General features: G+C 32.5%; 1 protein-coding gene across 37 annotated transcripts in view; it reads right to left on the reverse strand.

Moving 5' to 3' along the window:
- The window catches only part of LOC144966434 (myoferlin-like), a 182,584-nt gene that overhangs the window by 19,182 nt on the left and 143,402 nt on the right, over positions 1–20,000 (reverse strand). For 9 of the 37 annotated variants that reach the window (XM_078902945.1, XM_078902935.1, XM_078902936.1 and 6 more), the window contains 5 exons: positions 19,341–19,494; positions 18,469–18,543; positions 11,242–11,363; positions 8,807–8,848; positions 114–224 (listed from right to left, as the gene is read on the reverse strand). In XM_078902945.1, the coding sequence (XP_078759071.1) occupies positions 114–224; positions 8,807–8,848; positions 11,242–11,363; positions 18,469–18,543; positions 19,341–19,494 (504 nt within the window). Of the gene's footprint in view, positions 1–113; positions 225–3,570; positions 3,796–8,806; positions 8,849–11,241; positions 11,364–16,365; positions 16,396–18,265; positions 18,281–18,468; positions 18,544–19,340; positions 19,495–20,000 lie in introns of all 37 variants that reach the window. The other 28 variants (XM_078902949.1, XM_078902941.1, XM_078902942.1 and 25 more) reach the window with 14 other exon arrangements.

Raw genomic sequence — 20,000 nt, forward strand, 5'->3', positions numbered from 1 at the left:
ATCTCCAAAAACTATGACTATACATTCGACTGTTTCCCTCCCAACCAAGGACTCTGGCCAGGATCAGGACAAAACTCCCCCCCCCCCCCAAATAAACAACTTTTAATATCCACCTCAAATGTATCGTATCCAAAGGCCATGTATTTCTTGCATTTGTCCACGTCCTGGCTGGAGGCGTAGTATTTGGACCACCAGTCTATCTCCTGAGCGGTCAGTTCTGATTCCTGAGAAAATTTGTTAAAGGTGAAAACGACTATTAATACACAAAATCTTCGCCAAGATCGGTAAAAGTGTGCATGATAAATTATTGCCAGGCAAAGAAAATATATAAGAAAATATCAAGTTACATAATCAGCCTCCCTGACCTAGTTATTGTGCACATATTTTATAGTTGCTTCACACAAAACTAATCTACATTTCTATATTGAATCAATTAAAACTCCCTAATTTTTCCCTTTGATATTTCCAAAAAAAAAATCTAGTTGGACAAAGCTCTACAACTTATTTAATTACTGTGGTTAAATTTAAAACTCCCAAATCTCTCTAATATAATCTACAATTTTTAAAACTTGACAATTTTCGAAATCATGATTTAATCCTTTTGATTCATTGGATTTTAGGTATAGTAACTATCAACATTTAATTTTACATTTAAACTCTTTGAAGTTGTGATTAAAATGTATACACAATCTACTATATAACTTATCAAAGCATACCATTATCAACATTTACTGAGAAAGGTTCCCTATCCACATTAAATGAGACCTTTACCGCAAGAGTAACATCATTTATATTTAAATTTGGGCTTTGATAATGCACCCAAAATAAAATAAAAAGGATCTACATAGCAGAGTCAAGACAGTAATAACTAGAATAAAATAATAAATAAAACACATACAAAAAAAAAAAAAAAAGAAAAGAAAAGAAAAAAGAAAGATGTAGATGCGTCATCTAGCAAAAACAAATCTGACAATTAGTTAAACATAAATTAAACTATTCCGTTCTCCTATATTTAATTCTGTATTATTTTACTCAATTAAAATAGGACATGACATCGTTTAAAAGAATGAGAAATAAATTGTGTGTTAACTCAAGTGCCTGGTGGTGTTTATTTCATGCAACAATATCTTAGAAAAAATTATGACTAAATTGTCAAAGTTAATGTATCTATGTTCTTTTTTTTCTCCTCCCCACTCTCATCTGCCTCTGCTACCGCCTTTAATTCGTCACCTTCTTTTTCTTCTCCTTCTTCTTGCAGTAACTGCTGCTGCTGCTACTGCTACTGCTATTACTACTACTACTACTACTACTACTACTACTACTACTACTACTACTACTACTACTACTACTACTACTACTTCTATTACTACTACTACTACTACTACTACTACTACTACTACTACTACTACTACTACTACTACTACTACTACTACTACTACTCCCACCACACTACTACTACTACTACTACTACTACTACTACTATTACTACTACATACACTATTTTTAAAAGTTTCCTCGCATTTCATGTTGTTTAAATTCTAAATAGATAAATATGCATTATAATACAATGCTTGCATTTCCATAATTTCACAATTTTTGATCTGCGTCTATGTTTATGTGTTTTGAATGTAAGGAAACTATCTTAATTTTTTTTAATAATAAGAGGAGAGGGGGAGGGGGTTTATGTATCGAATGACCGTTACGGATAACAAACATACTAATTATGGTGGGAAAAGAATACAAAATAGCAATAAATATTTTAAGAAATGTAAAATCAGAAAAGGGATGAATTATATTTGTGAGAGAAAGGAAACAAAACTAAATGTAAAAACACATTAAAGCCAAAATACGAAAAACAAACCCCCATAAATCTTAGATTGAGGCTGATAATGACTCAAGTTGGGTACATGATTCCTGATTCTTTATTTTTCTTCTAATTTTCAGTCCAGAAAAAATACTAAAATAAAATATAAAGATGTCTTCATTGGCTGCTTTAGGTTAATTTTGTCAAAGAAATATATTTTATAAAAACACACATCACGTATAAAAGACCAGGATTTTTCCAAATACAAAGCCGAATGTATAAATAATTTAATTACGCATCTCAAAATCATTAACACTTAATCATGCACCTTATTTATCTTTTTTATTTTTTTGTTTTCTTTTTATGGGGATTTTAAAAAAAAATCATTTTTCTGCTTTTTTAATCTCACCAAAAGTATAGATTCAGTTTATGAAACGTTTCTGAAGTTTTGCATTCTTCAGTTACTTTTTTCCATAAAAGCATATAAATCTTTTTTTTTCCCATAATTTAAAATATATAAAAGGAGAGCCAATGACACAACAATACATTTACTTGTCGTCTTCTCTTATAAGAGTTTAAACAGTTTCTACAATGCAGTCCAATTGTAAATAAGCTTTTGGTCAAAGTAGCTGTTTTTTCAACCTTTAATAGACTTAAATATATTTAAAATCATTAAATTCTCTCATCGTTAATCTGGTTCTAACTGCAGATCTAGCCTTTTCCGCAAATAAAGCAGTAATAATTGGGCCTCAATGAACCCTGCAACCCCATACTGCATTCGTTTTACTGTTTTCTTGATTAAAACGCAAATAAAGGATTTCATAAAGAATTTTCTAACTATCAAAGTGAAACAAACATTCATTCTTTCTGAACATATACGTTTTTGAAAAAAAAAAATTACAAGCCATGCCTAAAAATGCATGAGTTTAAAATCATTATCATAAGTTCCCCTCTTCATATGAAAATCTATTCATTATAAAATACGGCAAATGTATTCAAACAAATCGATTCTTAACTAACAGTCAAATACAGACAAGTTAATCATTAGCAACAGTGAAAATCAATTATATTATAGTCTGTGCAGAAAAAAACCACATTAATTCAAATGTCAAGAAAGAAAGCACATTACTTGAAACTTCAGTCGAATATAACAATTGATATGAAAAAAGCACTAAATTCTACAATAAAAAATGCGTCTAAAATGCAGTGAAAGAAAACATTTGATATCAAATTTTACCCTGCTAAAATTATTCCTCAAAGAGTAAATATCTTTAAATTAAATAAAAAATGATGCCCTTTCGCCGCGGAAATATCTTTAAGCAACCTACAAAATCAAACTTTCAATATGAAGAGGAGGAAGAGCAAAACATGAGCTTTTTGGATAGTTATGAGAAAACCAGAATATGAAAGTGAACGGTAGCCAGAAAATACAAGACAATGAGAATAATCTTATATTATACCATCTCTTTTTTGTTTTGTTTTTCTATTCAAAACGTTAATTGAATGAGAGTCCTACTAAAATTGATGCTTTTGTTGTTTGATATCTTTTAGATTTTTTTTTACTGGTGAAATAAAATCTGCTGCAAGAAAGGTGAAGACAAACAACCTCAAAACACATTCAGATTTAAATGTATAGAAAAAGTAATATGAACATACCCAAAAGGGTGTAACTCACAATAAATTCAACAAAGTAAGGGGAAACTCAAAAATGTGAACAGCAATGTCCCCAACATCTTGGTGCACAGAATAGTGCATGGTGCACAAACCTTCACCATATCAATTTCGTGATCAGAAAGTCTTCGTTCCCTCCTCCCAGTTCTCTCCTTCTTCTCCTTCTCCTTCTTCTTCTCCTTCTTCTTCTTCTTTTTCTTCTTTATTTTCTCCTTCATCTCTTTCATCTTTGTTGTAAGCACCTTACAGAATTCTCGTAGCTTGGCCAAAAAGCCTTTTAAGAGGTTGTCGGGTTTCTTTTTGTCATCTTTTCCTGTACCCTGCAAGGTTACAACCGGTTGAGGTGAATTCGAGGCAGGATGAACTGGCAAAACGCGCTTCACCCTGTTTTTCATACCATTCCAAGACATGGACTGAGAGGCAAGAAGATGAGTTGTCCACACAGAGGAATAGCATGATAACATAAAAGAATAACAGCGTTATACTCAATAATCAATTTCAAGTAAGCAGACATTTGTGTAGTGATTTGGCAAAAACCATTGTATGTCGCACAAGCTAGTTTTAAGATGCAAGCGGATAAAAGTGAAAAATCGTTAGCTGCACGATTTTCATTTTTTTACTTCATCGTTTTTAGTATCTATCCAACTACGTTCTCACGAAAGGATTTTACAAATTGAAGCTTACAGATAACCTTATTTTTAAAAATTTTCTGAGCTCTATTGATGCAAAGTACCTTTAAAATTGACCTAAGAACTGCCTCTGGGGTAGAAAATTTCAATTTAATACTGAGAAAGAAAATTTTTACCAAAGCCCAACATTCATTCATTTTATCATTGCCCACTCTTTGCGTATGAATACAAGCTTCCAAAGAGTCAGTAAAACGACTTCCCATATGTATTAATAAAAGGAGTAATCACGATAAGCAATAGTCCCACATCCGATTTACTTTCCTGTGTGAAATATTGTCATTGAAAAAAAAATCATGCGAATAGTCACAGTCTTTCAATTTTAAATCATAATATATAAAATGAAATATCTTAACGATCTGGCTGTTCCATTTCTCTCTTGTCTTAGAATACTGACAGAAAATGGGCAGTGGGGATGAAGCCACACACGAACCTTCTCCTCCTAATGTATCATGTCGCAGAGTCAAGAATATCATAAAAATGGGGGGAAATAAAGTAAAATCTTAGGTTTGTGTTAAAGAAAGGACTTTATTTTTTAATTTTGAGGTTTGAACGAGGCGTAAATGTGCCATTGTGATAATATTGTAACTGTATTTTAAACAATTTGTAGTAAATCGGTATGTCTTGTCTTTAAAAGCGATTTTCTCCTTTTTTAAAGTTTTGACCCCTTTCTCTTCAAATGTGAATAATTACAAATTTCAAACTGCAAATTTTTAATAAATGACGCCTTTTTTCAAATGCGTCATTATATAGGATTCGAATTTTTTTGACATCCGAGGGATTTGCCAACTCACCTCACATTAATTTGTCTTCATCAATTGTTCTGCCCCGCAAAACCATACAAAAAAAAAACAATTATTGCTCATCAGCCTATGGGGTGGTGGGGCACTTATAGTCTACTTTCCAACCTGCCCATTTATAAATGGGTGGAGATGGGACATGATAAAAAAAGACCTCTTTAACTGCAGATACAGATTTGGGTATCAGATTATGTAAATCTGTATGAAGAATTCCAAAATAAAGTACAATAACATACAACCATTGAAGAAAAAAATGATGAGGCAAATAGATCAAAACACTGTTTCTTAAAAAGCACACAACTTTTTCCAGACCGATTACCGTTTATACACTTCATACATTTGTAAGCACAGATCATTCATTAAAACTGTGACACTTCAAAAGCCATGCGCTAAAACTGCAGAATATTGCTTATACATAACTAATTCCAGTGCAACAAACTGAGAAAAACATGCAATCAACATCAATCAACATTCTCCAACATATTTAATCAGTAGAGAACGTTTTCTTTTTAATATGTACTCAATATGGCAACGCATACTATAGTGGTTAGTGTGATGGTTAAAATATTATAAATTTAATGAATACAGATATTCATTTTAACACCTCATCTATATGAATGTTTAAATGTGTGTGTGTGTAAGTGTGTGTGTGTGTATGTGTGTGTGAAAATGCACACATGCTACAAATTCATATGTATTTTATGGCGAAGTGATACTTTACATGTGTGTAAATGGAATCTGTGAGCAAGAGATAACTTATAATAATATGAAATCTCAAACTACGCACCCCCCCCCCCTCCCACCCCCATCCCCTCCGGCAAAAAATATAAATAATTGATTTGGGAAGAAAAGGAAACCAATGGGGAAAAATGTAAACAAAAATGTCAGGAGCTCCTCAAGACATTTGACATCTAAATCCTACATCATCATAGAGGTTTCAAAAGAATCAGATGTTTCCACAGATATTTGTTTTAGCAGCAATGGTTAAAAATGACCAAAAATTGTCAATTCATAAATACCAAAGAAAAAAAAAAAAAAAAAAAAAAAAAATACCAAAAAAATAAAAAACCCCAACAAAAACAAACACAAGATGAAGAAAAAAAAATGTCCTTCATATAAAAATTACTGTTACAAAGGACTTTAAATCAGGGATAGGCATCCCAGACAGGTATACGAACAAGGAAGTGTTGGAGAAGGTGAGAAAAGGAAAAATATTGATCGATACCATCAGAAAGAGGCAGTTACGGTTTCTGGGACATGTGTGGAGAAGAGACGGAATAGAAAAGTTGGTAACATCTGGGACAATCGAAGGAAAGAGAGCTAGAGGAATACAAAGAATGACTTATTTAAATAACTTAAGAATGGGCAAATGTGATTTCAAAAGCAACACAGATTTCATGCACACCGCAGAGGATCGTGATTCGTGGAGACAGCTGACCGGCAACGTGCTCAAGTGCACAAGCCACGATGGATGATGAGGCATCCCACGACTGCAAGCATGTTCACACACACCCATAAAATCCGACCAGTTTATTTTTTAAAGGAGACAAGGAACAAGTGAAAAAAACCCAGACTTGCATCAGTAACATCTAAATTCTGGTAAAAAAAAAAATCCCCAAAAAATAAAGCAAGTTATTGTTGGCAACTTGATGGGAATAAAACAAAAACAATGCCAAACCCTGGTATGACATGCTGCTTTAGAATATGGCTGATGGTACAAAGGAACCCATTTACAATACTTAAAAGAAGATCTAATTACAATCAAGTCGAAATGACTTCAATAATCACAATGAAAAAGAAAGTGTCACTAACATGATGGACGAATAACAAAAAATCAAAAGCTGTTTTTTTTTGTTTTTTTGTTTTTTTAATATTCTATTTTTACAAAAATTCTTCATAGAGAAAAAGCAAAATTCCACTGGATAAGATACCAAAAAGTCAAAAAGAAAAGCCATAACTTTGAATTTCCTAAGAAAATCGACAAACATCAAAGGATTATTTTTCTGAGCCTGACTGCTCTCCCACTCACTGTAACCCACACATTAAGTTCCAAATCCAATTAAAATTGTTAACTTAAAATACAATTGTTTAATCAAATTTGACCATTATACAGAAAAATGCCACAAAGTCACCATAATCAATGTGTATCAAAATGCTTCATTCCATCCAAATCATAATTTCACAAATTACAAGTCCCCTGCTGGTGTCCTTTTTGCCATATCGCTCTTACAATATTAGAAGCTATCTATAGCAAAGTCCATTGTAAACACTTGAGATGAGATGGGATATACGTTTATAGTGCCTTTACCACAGCAATTATTTGCCATCCATTTATTGACCACACAAAAAAGAAATCACTTCACTTTGTTAGAGGTCAAAACACCTTGCAACTCGCCTAAGGATAGGCTACAACACCAACAAAAATATCAATTTTTTATTATTGTTTGAAACTACAGGGATATTGGATTAAATCTAATAACAATTCATTACTTTCTGACAAAACTAATAACAAGAGTTATTATCTTATTCCACTCCTCTCCTTGCTAAAGACAAAAAATGAGACACAACTCTCTCATCCTTGTTGCAATCATCAGAATGTTAATGTACACAAGTGCAAATCCATTCTCCTTATTGTTCTCACCGGTGTGTTAATTTTAAACGACTGCCTCTTCCTTATCACAACCATCAGAGATTTAATTTACACGGCACAACTTCTTCTCCCTGTAGCAATCACCTATTTATACATTGTAGTTACAAAATAATCAAATGCGGATGAAAGTTTTTTTTTTATTGATTTACTTTCAACCAGGTAGATAATATGGGCAAAAAATAAAAGTTTATAGTCATGGGTAGAATATTAAGATGGGAGGGGGGGGGGGGGGACAACAAATTAAATGATTGCTTTGAGGATATGTAACTGTATAAAGGGGGAGAGACAGGAGGAAACAAATTTAAATGTGGGAGGAAAACTGATTACAAGAATAATATTTTTTTCAATATAAAACCTACTGTATTTACACTAACTTATAATCTAAAAGACGGGTCGTTTCAAATGGGATGATGAATATAGGAGGCTTTGAAAAATATTTGTACACATTTAATATAATAAATCATTTTAAAAAAATAAAAAATAAATAAATTTTGAAAACGAACAAAAAATCAATCAGTTTTTGATCTTTATTTTTAACACTTACGAATTCATTCAGCACAGTCTTGAATTTAGATGGTTAAAAAAATGTACAAGTGCAATATGGAAGTTTAAAAAAATAATGCTTTAATATTGTACTCATTACATTTTTTTCTACACCAATTTATCTAACTATTCTAATAATTAATTTTAACGTATAAGACGTTGCCTTACTAAATCAATGTATTTCAGTCAATACAAACACCATTTTCTCCCTTTTATTTTCTTTACTTAAATAAAACTGTATTGTCTATGAAAAATATCTCAGTGTAAAATACAATGAAATGACAGGAAATGAAGAGAAACATTCTATCTATAAGCAAACTGACAAACTTGGTGTTAATCCATAAAGATATCACTGACACTATGTTTTCGAAACTTTCCTTTCAATGTCAATATCAAGAGTGATGTTTCAATTATTTAAAACAAAAACCCCACAACAACAAAACAAATGTATTCAAAAGGACAAAATATTGAAAGGAGAAATGGTTATGGAAAGTCTGTGATGGTTAAAGACAACAAGCAAAGGTTGCGGAGATTACATTTCATTAGACAGATTGGATAGAATAACAATAAATGCATCTAGGTACAACTCTGTAAACAAGCAGCACTCATCTACCATTCTCTTCTGCGTAGACCTGGTGAGTGGACAACTTACCCTTTCCTTCTCTTCGGGTGAGGCAGGAGCTACGACTACCTTCTTGAATAATAAAAGTTGACAAACAAAATAAAGAGTCATAATAGATTATCAAAGATAGTCGACAGGTATTGGCAGGGGGGAAAAAAAGCATATAGGTGTGAAGCAAAATGACATGCCGTTAAGAGTTCATAAATATAAACACATGAAATACAATAGTTAACCATAGTGTGATTCTAATTTGATTCAAGGTATCAGTGATATGTAGTTAAGTAAGTTTAAAGCCATTATTTTGTTAGTGCTTTTTTCTTGATTATCGTAAAATTAGGATTATCACACGCTAGTTAACTTAAAAAGATTTGATTATTCATTAATTTAATGATTTAGTGTTTGTTTTTTGTTTTCCTCGGATTTTTTTCTTGCTTTTTGGGGAGTGGGGTGGGGTTGTTTCTTTTTTTCTTTGAGTGTGTGTTTGTTTTTTGGGTTTTTTTTTTTTTTTGGCTTTAGCCGCTTGAAAATGACTTTTCATTATGTTTTTCCTTACTGTTTGATGTTCACTACGGACAAATAGAAAAGATAGAGACAGAGAAGTCAGCACAGGGACCAAAGAACCAGATTGAAGGGAACCTCTTTATGCTTCTCCCTTGACATGCAATCAGTTGACAGTTTGTTTTTTCCCCTTTACACAGCGGAAATTACAAAACTAAACATAAGAAAATCAAAATCAGACAACCCCATCCATAAAGACATTGAGGAGAGGGATTGGCATTAAGGCAAGCTACAGGGTGGCGTGATCACACATTTCATTATAATAATATGTGTGATGCACTGAGACCAAAGTTGAGTTCGAATACTGGGAACATAATTCAAAAACAAAATTAAGTAATTATATTATGGTGATTTAGAAAAACACCCCACCTATAAGCAATGGTGGCAAATAACTATATTAATCTTATTATAAAAATATTTGTTCCCAAGCCACAAAACTCTGTAATAAGTAAAATCTTTTATTTCCTTCTTACTCATTGTTTAATCTTTAATTACGAAAAAAAAAACCCAAAAAAAATAACAAGATAAAATGAACACAACTCTGGTCTCTTGACACTAAACACTCGAAGAGAGAGTGAGATTTACCCTGGCAAATAGATTTGTCAATGCAGCATTCATTTTACTTCGCAATCCCTGCCGTTCAAATTGTTATCATTTTGAGGGCATATGCAGCAATGAAAGATAAACATTTGAAGAACATCATGAAATAATGGCAGCTGCAATACATGTGGATGTCAGTTTCCTTAAATTTGACTGAAACAGTTTAAACGTTCTTATCGCAGCTTTTTATTTCTCTAGAAAGATAACCCTTCCTAGCACAATACAACATCCTTTTCATTTTATTATATATTTCTATCCTCACCATTTCAGTTTAAAGTTTGCACTACCAATTTCCCAAAGGATGAATAAAGTTCAGATATTTATATATTAATTCATTATGTAAATTATGCACACTAAAATCGTTGTCCCCTACTGTTCTTAACAAATCTAAACCAAACATTTTAATTCTGAGAAATGAATTTTAGTGGTAGTGTACTCAATTTCAATAACATGAAAGTACCATTGGCGCCGTCTTGTTGCAAACAAAGGTTGAACCCATGGATTAAAAGACGTGGGAAACCCACAGCTTGAAAAAATTATGAATAACGAATAATTAGTAGTATCATAAAAGCCAATGCTTAAAAATGCATTTTAGCTCCACTTCCTTTTTGCTTCTTGAATATGGTCTGTAATTATAGTAAATAATAGATGGGAAAGGGTGCAACAGTAGAGATAAAAATATCATTGCTGGAGGAGATATGTGCAGGACTAAATTTGATTTTAGATGTAATGTTTGGGCTTTAAATTTTGCCAATCTCAGTTCTGATGCCTTGGTTTGTATGTTTGATTATCATACGGCTCTCCCTCAGGTGTCAGCCATTAGTGTATTAATATATTATGTTCATGCAAAATCCAATATGATCAATAAAGGCATAATTATATTCAAATTTAGTAAAGACGAAGCTTATATCAATTATCATTAACTTTTTTTTTTAAAATATGAATTTATAGTTACGACTTCATTTAAAGCAAACAGCAAAGAAAAGGAGTACATAATTGAGAAATGATAAACATGCTTATATCATGTATTTTAATTACATCTTTCAGGTTTGATGACTCACTTAAATACAATATTAGCAAGACAGTTACAAGAAAAACAAACAAAAAATGACATTTGAAACATAACAAAACAAAAAAAAAAACACAAAACAAAACAAAACAAAATAAGAAACACAAATAAAGCTAATATTTATAATCTTTCTGTTATTGAAGGGATTCCTAACATAATTTAGGCAATCTGACAAACATACAAAACAAGACACAAAGCATAATATTATTATTCTGGCAATTTCTATGAGTGACCTTACCTTTTTCTTCTCGACACGTCCATCTGGGGCGCCTTCCTCTGCTGGCATCTCAATGACTGTTTCTGGGACTTGGCCTGGGGATCCGGTGTTAGTCATGGCAGTAGGATCTGAGGCGAGAGGTACTGACATGGGATGTGTGGATTGTAAGAATCAATAAAAGGGACTCGAGTGTTAGCGTCATAAAAATTTGATGGTGAAAAATACTAGAAATATGCTCTCAACTAGAACAGCCAATTTATTAAAATCATCTTAACAAAATAAGAAGAAGAAGAAGAGAAACAAAGAGCGGTATTAAAATGTTTTTAAAAAGAGAAAACAAAACAAAATGTCTGTGAAATAATGTTTAAAATCATATGCTTACGTAGCATTAGTAGTTACATCTAACATTAGTATTGCAATGATCAATAAAATTCGTGTAGAAGGGATGGATATAGAGGACAATGTATTGAGTTAGCTTAAAAGGCACTCTAACCAAATATGTCAGTGATTTCAAAACATTGTTAACATATCACTCTGTTTTAAAGCGTTTTTCCATAGTCAGAATTGGGACAAGAGTTTTCTTTTAAAGCTTTCAGTGAATGAGAGAGTTTTGACCCCCTACCATCCTTCGCCCTGGTTAAAACCTGTTTGAAGTTCCAGAAATGCTTTTCCATTAAAAAAAAGAAGTCCTCCAAAAGGACATCCAAAAAATTTCAGACATCTCCTTTGACAAAGCTGCCAACCTCAAAATAAGAAAAAGTGTATGATTGGTCGCCAAAAAGAATAAATTTGGAGAAAACGACCTGGCAGTTATTTCTCTGGAAATAACTATTATATTCTTATGGGTGCTGGTGAGGGTGGTAGATTTTAAAAGCATAATCTTAATCATAGACGTGAATTTTTAAAAGATATATAAAACTAAAAATAACAATTACTAAACTTATGGAAAAAAACAAAAAAAAACAAAAAAAAAAAACAGGCAATCATAAACTTTCTTCAGGTATGAGAGGAGAAAATAAAATCGATTAATGAGGTTAAATGTTTAGATTTGATTCTGATTCTGATGAAAAAAAACCCCCCAAAAAAACAAAATAAAACAAAACAAAACAATGTACAATCATGGAGGGGGAAAAAATCTACAATGATACAAACGTACATAATATAAAGCATACAATCATGTCTTCTTTTTTTTTAAGAGTAAAGTTAGCAGTCCTGTACTTTGATAATCAGATAATTAGATTTACAACCAGCCAAAAATACCATAGAGTTAGAAGACAGAACAAACACTGTTTTCTGCCTCCTAACTCTATGGTTTTTTCTCTTCTTCATTGGAAGATAGACACTGAGTGTAAGATCTAGTGTAAGGGTAAAGAAATATCCAACCCAATCAAATCTAATCCATACTATAACAGCTGGAGTACTGAAGATAGAAGCAATGTGTGATGTGGGATGGTGTTTAAGTTATGGCTCTTTATCACAATGATTATGCCCTCCTGCGACAGAAATGCTTTCTAACTGACAAGTAATTTTTGTCATAACTCTCATAATTTTTCAAGTTGTCGGGGAGGGAATCCATACCCTCATTGCCTACTATCTACCTAACGTGATAAAGTTTCAGGTTATTGATGATACAATCTAATGAAAGATTCAACATGACATATTCCACTAATTCCAACATGTTTAGCATGGGTGGGTGGAAGTGAAACATTAAGTTTTTGTAGTTTATTTATGCACAAAACAGCAAAGACAAACACATAAATATGCGCATGTATGCGTAGGTCAATGTGAAGACAATTGATAAGGAGGGAATCTACAAGCACAAAGGACATTTCTCATTTCCATAAAAAAAAATAATAATAATTAGGAGTTGCAAGTCAGCAATATCATTGTATGCTTTCTATAAAAAGTCACTTATTGAACTTCTCTTTTCTTTGTTGGAGCATAGGTATAAGGTGAAATTGAATGTAAGCTTCAATTTAATTACAAAAACAGATCAAATGAACGTTTCGGGTTTCCCTTTTATCAACAAAACAGGATTGAAACACCATGGATGAATGAGATAATGTGGTAGCGGCCACTACCACATTATCTCATTCATCCGTGGTGTTTCATTCATCCTGTTTTGTTGATAAAGGGGAAACCTGAAAAGTTCATTTGATCTGTTTTTGTAATTAAATTGAAGCTTAAATTCAATTTCACATTATTATTTATTTCTTCGAGCTTCGAGCAGCAACACTTACATAGGTTTCAGGGAACTTTGAAGATCAAGTAGCTGAGAGAGCCCTCTTTAAAAGCATTAAAATTACATATTCTAAATCTACTCCACATTTTGCTGCTTCAGTTCAAAGCATGAAAATAATTTTTAAAATCGAGAAGAAAAACAGGGGAATTGGAATGTCAGATATCTAATACAGAATAAAAACACGTATGTTGAAATTTTCATTGCATTAGACTTTTCCATGAAAATAATCATTATCATGGTATACGGATTTGGATTCTGTCAGTTTCGATATTAATTGGTGAAAAATTAACTTCATCTTTAAAAAATCAAATATAAAATTTTGAGAGAAAGCTTAAGACCGAAGGGCTAGAGCTCAGGTGGTCGCTGGCTCGGATAAGTAAGTAAGAGAGAAAGATTAAAAGAAAAAGAAATCATCATGCTAGTAGATAAAATCGTTTTAAACATGCATTCATGTGACTGAAAGAATCTAGATGAAAGAGAACAATTATTGTAATATATCTACAAATGAAATGTAACTGAGAGATTAGTGACAGTTAAAAAAATTAATTTGCATTGACCAAAATATAACAAGATATAAAATGAGAAAGAAGAAAACTATTCAAAATGTTAAAAAAAGGCTGAGCTTGTTTCTTTTCGAGTCCCTTTATAATGTTTTGTAAAACAGTTAAAATCTAAAATTGACTGAATTGTCTCTTGTGCTTTAGTAAGAGGGTTGATCAAATATGAATTGCCCTGACAATAAAGGAAGCGTTCGACTTGCATGACATTTTTATCAATTTCTTATAAGATCAAATGAAAAAGATTAGAAACTTCTGATATGCACTTTTTATATTACTGTGCATCGAAGCAAACAAACCAAAAATTCAGCTTTGTCAAAAGAAAGCTATAGCATATGAAAGAGGAAATAAAACGCCGTTGTGAAATTCTCCAAACAATTGTGAAATATAATTTTTTGACAGATTGGTGACAGTGGGTAAAACCTGGCTCTGTCAATATGAATCAGAGATGAGATGAAATGCCACTCAAAGCATTGGAGAACCCTTGAAGAGCAGACCTCCCAAAAAGGCAAAGACGAGCCACTCTGTGATAAAGGTCATGCCCACCGTTTTTTGGCACATGGAAGGCATCATTATGTCTATCTACCAAGTAACAATGCAATGAACGGGAAGCATGACTTACAGCTCTTGAATTCACTGCGTTGGATACAAAACAACAAGGGAAACTTCGAATGGGAGTTCTGATTTTGGGGGACGATGCACCATCTTATCATGCCACAGTGTCAACAGCAGTGGCAGATGAATGCAGTTTAGAAATCTTACCTTATTCTTCCTACTCACTCGATTTGGCCCCTTCAGATTTTGTAATGTTTCTAACATAGAAGAAGGACCACAAAGGTTAGTGTTTTGAGGATGAAATTGAAGTTTTAAGAGCTAAAGAAGACTGGTTTAAGTCCAAATTTAAAACCTTTTACTTTGAAGGACTTTTCAAGGTCATGGAGAGGTGTGAGAAGTATACCACTATAGCTGGGGACAATGTAGAAAAATAAAATCATGAGATTCAGAACATTCCTTCATAATTATGGCAATTTTTATTTGATCAACCCTTGTACAGATAGCTATTGTTGCTGATTGTAGGAACTGTTCTGTACAGGAGAGCAGAGTCCTAACCAACAAGCAAAGAAACTGATTTCCATCCTGGGTTATATCAAGTTTATTTCGTTTTTTTTCCGTCCAGCAGTGACTGAGTAGTTGAATTCGTTAGATCTAGAGAAGGGTACTATGTGAAAGGTAGCATTCTAAAGGTAACAAGCAATTGTTACTAACAATTTAACTCTGTAGAAACTGGGATATCTCCATCTCTAAGGCCCTTATGGCTGGAAGGGACTTATTTTGTACAAGACAATGTACAAAAAAATAACATTATAATATTGAGGATATTCTCAAATTCATCTACCTCTGGTGATTGTCTATAATAATATTCTGGATTATAAAACAACTGCCAATAGGGGTGCAGCGATGTAGAGCTGCATGAGAGACAACTAAAAGAGGAAACAAATTGTCTCCTGCTTATCAAAAGAGAATGGATATACGGCTTTTAAAAGTCTGTCCAAGTTTTAAATTTAAAAAAAAATGTTTTAAAAAAAGGTAAGCAACAAAAATAGAAATTTAAACAGGAGGGGATGGGAGGACAAGAAGAATTCTAGAAGTGCAAAGGCTCTTGTGATGTGACAATGTTGCAAATGAAAGGAATAAATTTCTTGGACCCTTTCAATAAAAAAAAAAAAAGCATCTGAATGCAAGGGGAAGGCATGAAGAAATATATCCTCGCAACCGAGAGAAAGCTTGATCCTGGATGTGAAATGAGTAGATTTTCACAGACATTTGACAGTACAAACAAAGCAACGCTGTGGAATTCCTTTTACATTTTGGAATTTTGCAAACAGTTATATTCACACCAGATTGAAATCATACGAGCCAAAGTCAAAAGTATTGATAGACACAAACATCTTTGATTAAATTGATAGAAATGAAACAAAGTTGTCAAGGCGTCTTAGTTTTTATATCTTCAATAAAACAAAACAAAGTAAGAGAGGCATTGAGTAGACATAAAACTTTCATTTGGAAGATCTCACGTTACAATGCTGAAACACATACTCAACCTAAAATCGGAAAGCAAAATAAATCCTTTCAAATAATATAGGAAAGACCATGAAGAATCGGGTCTCATCATCCATCATGGGAAAGCAAGTCTCTGCATAATAACAATCTTATGAGGTAAACTTTTTTTTTTTTTATTGCTACCTTCCGCGCATCATAAGCAGCAGCAGCAGCAGCAGCAACAGTAACAGCACAGACATCAATGAAGACAGCAGCAACAAAGGACAGAGAGTGAGACAGTTATACCTGACCGTCTGTACATGAACCAACAGCAAACTAAAAAGGAAAAGGAAAATCTCAATCTTTAATTCTAATGGCACATTTGCCTTGTTTGGTTTAGAGAACAAGGGTGTGGGTAAAGGATGATGAAATGGTATCAATTGGCTTCATCAATACCACCTGGGGGGGGGGGGTCCCCATAGCTCAGTTGGTATTGCACTCGCTTCACACGCAGAGGAATTGAGCTGAGATCGATCCAGGGTGCAGTTGAGGTTTTTTTTTCTGACCCCCCTGTCCACCCAGCTGTGAATGGGTACCTGAGTCTGTTAGATTTGGTGGAAAGTACTTTGCGATAGACTAGTATCCGATCCAAAGGATAGCAAACAATTGCTATTGTCCGTTTCGCGCTATAGAAACCGGGATAAACGCCGGCTCCATGGGCCGGATGGCTCTGAAGGACTACTTTAATACAACCTGAATACTCAATGTGCATTGATACATCAACCAGTTAACTGTCAAACTCTGGACAGACATGTATTTAAAAAGTTGGCCAGAAAAACTCGTCCTTCAAATATCGATTGATTTAAATTACCCTCATCTCGATAAAAAGCCTCTCAAACCTAGGACCTTGTTTTTATCAAGATGAGATGATCATTTAAATCGGTCAATATTTAAAGGACGAGTTTTTCTGGCCAGTAATTTAAATGTGTTTTTCCAGAGTACGGCAGGTAACGGGTATAATACCTATGGAGCATCACCATGATAAACATGATATCTAAGGCAGCTTTTTGGGAGAAAACTAACCAGACCACAGTGGAGCTTGAGATAAAGTGAGGAGAAAAATGTACATTACGGTCAAAAGCAAGTGTTGGAGGAAAATAATAATAATAATAATAATAATAATAATAATATAATAATAATAATAATAATAATAATAATAATAATAATAATAATAATAATAATAATAATAATAACATTAATAATAATAATAATAATAATAATAATAATAATAATAATAATAATAATAATAATAATAATAATAATAATAATAATAATAATAATCACAATAATAATAATAATAATAATAATAATAATAATAATAATAATAATAATAATAATAATAATCATAATAATAATAATAATAATAATAATAATAATAATAATAATAATAATAATAATAATACAATAATAATAATAATAATAATAATAATAATAATAATAATAATAATAATAATAATAATAATAATAATAATAATAATAATAATAATAATAATAATAATAATAATACAATTAAGCACTCTCTCATATCAAGAGGCAGTGCTCCGAATGCTTTATCCAATGGAAACTCAAAACTGATATTCAGAAAACAACGAAGTCTAAAGATCCTTCTTTAAAGAATGCTATGAAAATTTGAGGGTGATTCAGGCGGGAAATCAATAAAAAAAGTTTGAGGACTATATAGAGGATTTACAAGGAGAAAAATAATTTGCATTAAAAAAAAGAGAACAGTTTTGAGAACTAGAAATAGTTGTAACTGAAAGAAAAGAATTGAGGTTATAAATGGCTATCAGGCATAAGAAGAAACGTAGATGAATATAAACAGAAGGTAAACTATATAATTTCTTGCTATTTTTATAGTGTTCTCAATTTGTTTAAGCGATGAACTCGAAATAAATAAAAACTAAAATGAAAAAAAAAAATCAAAAAGAAAAATAACAGAAATATGAACCCAATACACACCAAAAAAAATGACACTGTTGGTTGCAATTCCGAGCAGATAAAAAATGTACAAGTCATCAAATAAAAAAAAAAAAAAGAACAAATAAAAAAACATTTGCCATTCACGGGAATCAATTAGCCATATAAAAGATATGAGTCAAATACAAGCACTTTGCCATCTAGCTGGCCTGTCTCCTGGTTTACTTACCCTGTCCGTTTATGTCTAATTACAGATGCATGAAAAGATGAATTTTTGTTTGAAATAAATAATATAAAATGTGTTGTTTATGGAAAGTGACAATTAAAAATCATTTGAGAAATTTAGAATATTTAATTCTATTAAAAATTTAAAAAATAATTCCTTTTTACAAGCTAACAAGACATAATAATTTCAACTATGAAGAGACCAACCTTTCTCGGCTCCCGAGCTATCTGCGTCTGACATGCCATCATCCATACCCTCTCCCATGGTCAAAGCTGGAATGTCTAAAATACAAAAAAATAAAGGGAATAATTTTGATGACGACACTCAGCTCTTTGTTATTGTTTTTCACCAGCTATTTTTTTGAGTAGTTCTCAGTGAATTGTTTAAGGTTACAAATAGTTTTGTGTGTCGGTATACTAAAAAAAATGTTTTTTTTAAAATTGAGCTTTATATAGCGCAATATCCACTAAATGTGCTCAAAGCGCTTTACAAGGGGTCCCTGGTCAACAGCAACATTTAACATGTAGGATGGGACAAGACGCCTGTTAGGCGATATTACAATTTTTCGGACAAAGACCACGCTGTTAACCGCCAGGTACTCATTTTACACCTGAGTACGGTGAGAGAATGTGAGTAAAGAGCCTTTTCCAAGGACTCAACTATACGCCGGCTCGAGGCTCGAACCCAGGACCTTCCGATCCGAAAGCGAGTGTCTTACCACGAGACCACATAGCCGTATATTTTATCCAGCTGGTGGATGTTGTGAGTTTTTACACATAGCATCAATAAATATTGATAGTCAAGTTCAAACTTAAAATTGATGTAGCCAGTATTGCTTGTTCATTCACATAAAGTTAGAATTTTCCATCATACTAGTTACACTGTAAAACAATGAGTGTGAATAAATATGGTTAAGAGTATTAAGTTTTTTTAAAAAGATGGATTTGAACATTTTAATCTTCATTTGAAATTCAACACATTTTTGTTTCTATTTATTTTACACTTCTTTAAAACAACATTTTGTATTGCATGGATATCTCTCAGATGCTTGAGGAAAAAAAAATAGTAACCCCTATACCTGGTTCAGTGACATCATCTGCCAAAGGATCCACTCTAAAGTCTTCAAGAGACCTGAGGACGTGAACGCCGACTGTGGGCTTCCTGCCAAAGGCTCGGTGGTCTTTGACACGAATGTTCATGGGAGGCATGTAAAGCTCTTCCTTAGGAAGCATCTGTCACAAAAGAAAAAAACCCACAATAAATGCAAATCAAGGGCCATCATAATATATGTTCTTTCTTTTCTATAGTAATCAATTTTTTTACTACCTGAAACAAAACTCTGCAAAGGAAAATTAACATTATACCTCCAACATCACAATATTTTGGCACTTTCATGACATTTCATTCTATTCGTCTTTCATTTTCTTTGTTCATTTTACATGAATCTTTAATTACCCTTTTTTTCATCTTTCTTCTTTTCAAATGATATTGAACGTAACACTCCAAGTGAGTTGGATCATATATAGGAAAGAGAAGAAGACATTGCAGCACACCTAAGTACTATAAATGTGGCGTTATCATCCCTCATCCTTCCATACATACTCAAAACAGATATTACAATATCTATGTTTTTTTTTTTTTAAAACAACCTAAGAGATAAGAGAGTCCTGTGATATTGAAACCTGAACAAAATCAACAAAAAAGTAGTTCTTCAGAGCCATTTGGCCATGGAGCCTGA

Source organism: Berghia stephanieae, chromosome 2, assembly GCF_034508935.2.
Source record: "Berghia stephanieae isolate SIO BIC M18660-M18661 chromosome 2, UCSD_Bste_1.3, whole genome shotgun sequence".
NCBI lineage: Eukaryota > Metazoa > Mollusca > Gastropoda > Nudibranchia > Aeolidiidae > Berghia > Berghia stephanieae.